This window comes from Fomitopsis serialis (genome assembly GCF_022376445.1).
Source record: "Fomitopsis serialis strain Sig1Antser10 chromosome Unknown B0H18scaffold_476, whole genome shotgun sequence".
Taxonomy (NCBI): Eukaryota; Fungi; Basidiomycota; class Agaricomycetes; order Polyporales; family Fomitopsidaceae; genus Fomitopsis; species Fomitopsis serialis.
In genome coordinates this window covers 4,907-9,018 of record NW_025955436.1, presented here as the reverse complement: position 1 = coordinate 9,018, position 4,112 = coordinate 4,907, and the positions used below count along the sequence as shown (strand labels likewise).

The window sequence follows — 4,112 nt, the reverse complement described above, 5'->3', positions numbered from 1 at the left end:
TGGACCACTCAGGCTGCGAATACATCCATACAACCCACCACCGCTCCTCCACCGACTCCGGAACCAGTTGAGTCTGTTCCCCAGAATGCACATACGACGGCCCCCACAGCATCCGTCTCGGAGTTCGCAATGGCAAGCAACCCACTATTCATATTCGAAGCTGGCCTGGGTGCGCTCCGAGTCGAGCCTCAGGCCCAATATCTAGGGGCACCTGCCTCTGTTGAAGGCTTTATGCCGAGTATTCAATCAAATGCCAGTGTACGACCGAACGGAGAACTATCTAGTTCTGCTACAGCGTCGCCCCACGGCATCCTCTACTCGAACGGAGCGGCGGCCACTGGATTCGCTATAGGGACACCGTATCAACCTTACCTTCCCTCAGGCTCCTACCGTTGGTACCCTCAGGCTGCGTGGTACCCTCATGCAGGGTTACCGCAAGTTCGTGCCCTGCATGTCGGCGAAGGATCGGTCCCATTGGGCGTTGTGCTTGCATACAGAGGCTCACACTGTCGGCGAATGTTCTTCGACCCTCAGTGGGACGATGCACAGCTGCTTACAGAGATGCGCAAGACATACGACAAGCTTCGCTCGTGGCGGAGATGGTGTTCACTCAAGAACGTTAGATCTATCACACTCGTCAAGTTGGTAAGCACGCTCATCTGTTCGCATACAAAGCTTTCAATAACTGACGTCGACCTTGAATTGATGTATAGAGTCAAGATACGTTCGTCTTCCCTCAGCGAATTGGTCCAACCAAAGTCAGCACACGTCAGCATATGCGGCTACGCTTTCTGCTCGACCACCCGGAGGCGTTACTCGGCAGGCGTGACTTCACAACTGCCCTGATGACGCGACCAGACATCGGTATCGAGTTCGTCGAACGCTGGCAGGCAACGCGACTGACAATCGCCGTCGTCGGGCTAGTCTGTTTCTCGCTGATCGTATCGCTGCTCTACGCCTGGATTACGAAGGACGTTTCCACTGCATTCACCATTGGAGGTGCGCCTTCCAGTTGTCCCTCTGTCAGCAACGACTAAGTGGTTGCTAGCCTATATAACCTCGGCGTTTTCGATCATTCTAGTCTTGATCGGCGTGCTAGGCTTCGTAGATCTTTAGAGAGGATCATGGCCCTAGGGCAACGTTTCCTTCATTGGCTACATAGTACGTGCATCAACTTAGCATGTCTATTGACAGGACACCTATTGATTGGTTGATTCATGTAGTATCATTCCGAGCCCATCCGTTCGAACCAGTCCCAGCTCATATCACCTCCGACTCAACGGCTGTCGTGATCCAGTCTGGCCTCTTCAAGTTCGTAGATCTCCGAGTCGGAGGTGACTCGTCATATGTTCTGCCTCAAGCCCTTGCGGAGATGGCAGTTGCTTCGTTCATATGCTCGGGAATCATACACAGTTCTGCGCTGTGAGACAATTTCCCGCTTGGGTTCAATGTGACTCTTAACCCCACCAAGTCTCATGGTCGACGCTCCGTTTGTATAGTCCAGCATAGGGCCTGGCCTACTACCTAATGGACTCATACAACCATTGAGACGAGGAAAAGCCCACTGAGCATGGGGGTCAGATATCTCGCTTCGTGACAGCATATATTTCGACAGATCTAAGCAATACAGGGCAGTAATAAAGCACACGGACACGAATGCTTAAGAAGGCACAGGATGAGCAAAGAGCAATGTATAGGATATTATAATAAGTCATCGTCGCTATTCGTAAAGGTCAGAAAGGGGCATGCAACGAGGCCATAGGCGTAGGCCCAGATCCTTGAGCGGGCGTGAACAGAGCACGTAGAATGGTATCAATCAAGACAGAAAGGATAAAACGTAAATATGAGGGCCATCGTCATCTCCGCGCGAGATTGGTTGTACTGCGATTCCGCACGCCGTCCATGACGTCCCTCCGGAGCATACCATTTTCTTCAGGCAACGCAAGGCTGCTGCGCATACCAGGGCCGCCGGCGATACCGGCGCTGCTGATCCCCTTCTTTGAGTCGAGAGAGAACGCATTGCCCATGACGGGCATGCTCAGGCGGCGGATCCACCCCTTGGGTTTCTCGGGACGCAGCTGGAGCGGCGCCTGCACAGGACGTACGTGGATCGGCGACGGCGACGTATCCTGAGATGCGTATTTGGACGCAGAACACGTTTCGCATCCACAATACGGCGCATGGTCCGACGCGGGTTGGTACAGGGGCGACGCAGGCTGGCTCGAGGGTTGTGGACCGGAAGACGGGCGCGTAGCCCGCGGTGGCTCCAGCGCTGCGCTGCTGTACGAGTGCGGCGTATACCGCGGCCGCGCAGACGATGTTGAGTATGCGTCCGACTGCTGGCTCATCGACAACCGGTCCGTCATCCCGCTCCGCGCAGCGTCGCTCCCGTACCCGCTGTCCGGGCTGCGCGCGTTGAAGATTCGCGCGCGCTCCTCCTCGAGTGCCTTCGCCCTTTGCCCGATCTCACGCTCTTTGCGGCGCAGCTCTAGTTCTTGCTCACGCAGCTCCAGCTCTTCCAGTTCCGCTATGCGCTGCCGGCGGATGGCGATGTCGTCGTGCATGGGTATTGAGGCCATCGTGTTGGTGGCGTAACTCGTCGAAGTCACACCGGCGGTCCGACGATCTGTCGGGAATGGCTGTGTGCTATTCCGCGAGATGTCCATCGACAGACGACGGCGGTCTGCAGCGGGCGAGGTAGGTGGGAGCCGCGGAGAAGTCGGGGCAGCGTCGATGGGCTCGTATTTGTTCGCGATCTTAGATACGCTCGTCGGTGACCTTGGCACCTCCTTACGAGGCGACGTAGGTTGTTCGGGCTGTCAGGAGATATCGCGGGTCAGTGCAGCACCCCGTAGGCAGCAATGGTAGCGAGCGTACTATCCGTGAATATCGATCACGCAGGGCAGCCACTACGCTGCCGTTGCTCATGCCAGTGTCGCTCCGCTCGATCGGCTGCGAGGTCTGCGCGTCGACGGGTCCACCTTGTCGCGGCCGCTTTTCTTCCCTAGGTCTGAGGGCGCCGAATTCACCGTCGTCAACATGGTCGCCGCCTTGCGAAGATCCACTGATCGAACTAGTCGGACCTGATGAAACTGCTGCACTCTCAAACTTGATCTTCTTGCTCGCAGCGCGCGTAAGCACTGGGGACGGGGTCTTTGCCTCACGCCGATCGTGCAATTCTCGACTCTCCGGACTCTCCGGCGCAATCGAGTGCTGCGAATCTGATCCCTGCTGTGTAGCGTTCCCGTCGACGGCCTTGCCATTAGTCTCAACAGGAACCGATGTGGCAATGGCAGCAGGTTCGGCGCGTTGAGCGGCGGGGGATGGTAGGGGGCGTGATGTCTCGGACGGCGCGAGCGGGATAGGTGACTCTGTCCTGCGCTGGAAGAGAATTTCAGATGGTGTACGTGGTCCGCGAGGGGACTCGGGCCTCGTCTCCTTCACCGGAGAGCTAGCCTCGGCCTTCGCAAGAGGTGGCATAGGGAAATGTGTAGGCGGTGAGGGGAAGGACGACAGAGATGCCAGCGACCTGACAGAGTCATCAGCTATCGTCTTCGCAGGGTGGTACTGCGGCGGAGCGGGTGACGAGTCATGCGACGGCGTGACGGCTCGTGAAGATGCATCTGTCTCCTGCTCGCTCGGACGACGCGATGAATATTCGGGCGCAGGCTTCTCCAACATCGGAGTACTGGGACCTTGCGGCGACTTTTCCATGCTCGGTGTCACGGCGCGTCCTTGGGCAATCGGCGTCACAGAGCGGTCGGGACGATCAGGAGCCTCGCCGTTCGGTAGGTCTGCAGGCAGCGGGCCTGACCATCCACCCTCGCAGTAGACGCGCCATTCGCCGAGCTGTCCGATGGTAGGAGCAGAGCGTCGCACGCCCTCGCAGGAACGAAGCCATTCTGCGTCCGCCACGCGAGAGAGACTGGCGGCCAAGCTGTGTATCGTCGAATGATGCCTACGCGTCACCATAAGCGAGTGATTGCTGACCGGGGGTGAGTGACGGTAACAAGTGCGAATGACAGAGGTACTGACTACTTCTCCTGGTTGATCTCGGGGCCCAGAGTGGTCAGGATGTTCATGTAACGCGCATGCTCGTCGGCCGCGTCCTG

At 57.5% G+C, this 4,112-nt stretch overlaps 1 protein-coding gene across 1 annotated transcript; it reads left to right on the top strand.

Moving 5' to 3' along the window:
• Window positions 1–231: 231 nt before the first annotated feature.
• On the top strand, window positions 232–1,116 carry B0H18DRAFT_895841 (uncharacterized protein; the record flags this gene model as incomplete). Its single annotated transcript, XM_048041409.1, has 3 exons — window positions 232–645; window positions 714–999; window positions 1,049–1,116. The coding sequence occupies 3 exons, from the start codon at window positions 232–234 to the stop codon at window positions 1,114–1,116; spliced, it is 768 nt and encodes a 255-aa protein (XP_047884543.1).
• Window positions 1,117–4,112: the final 2,996 nt, after the last annotated feature.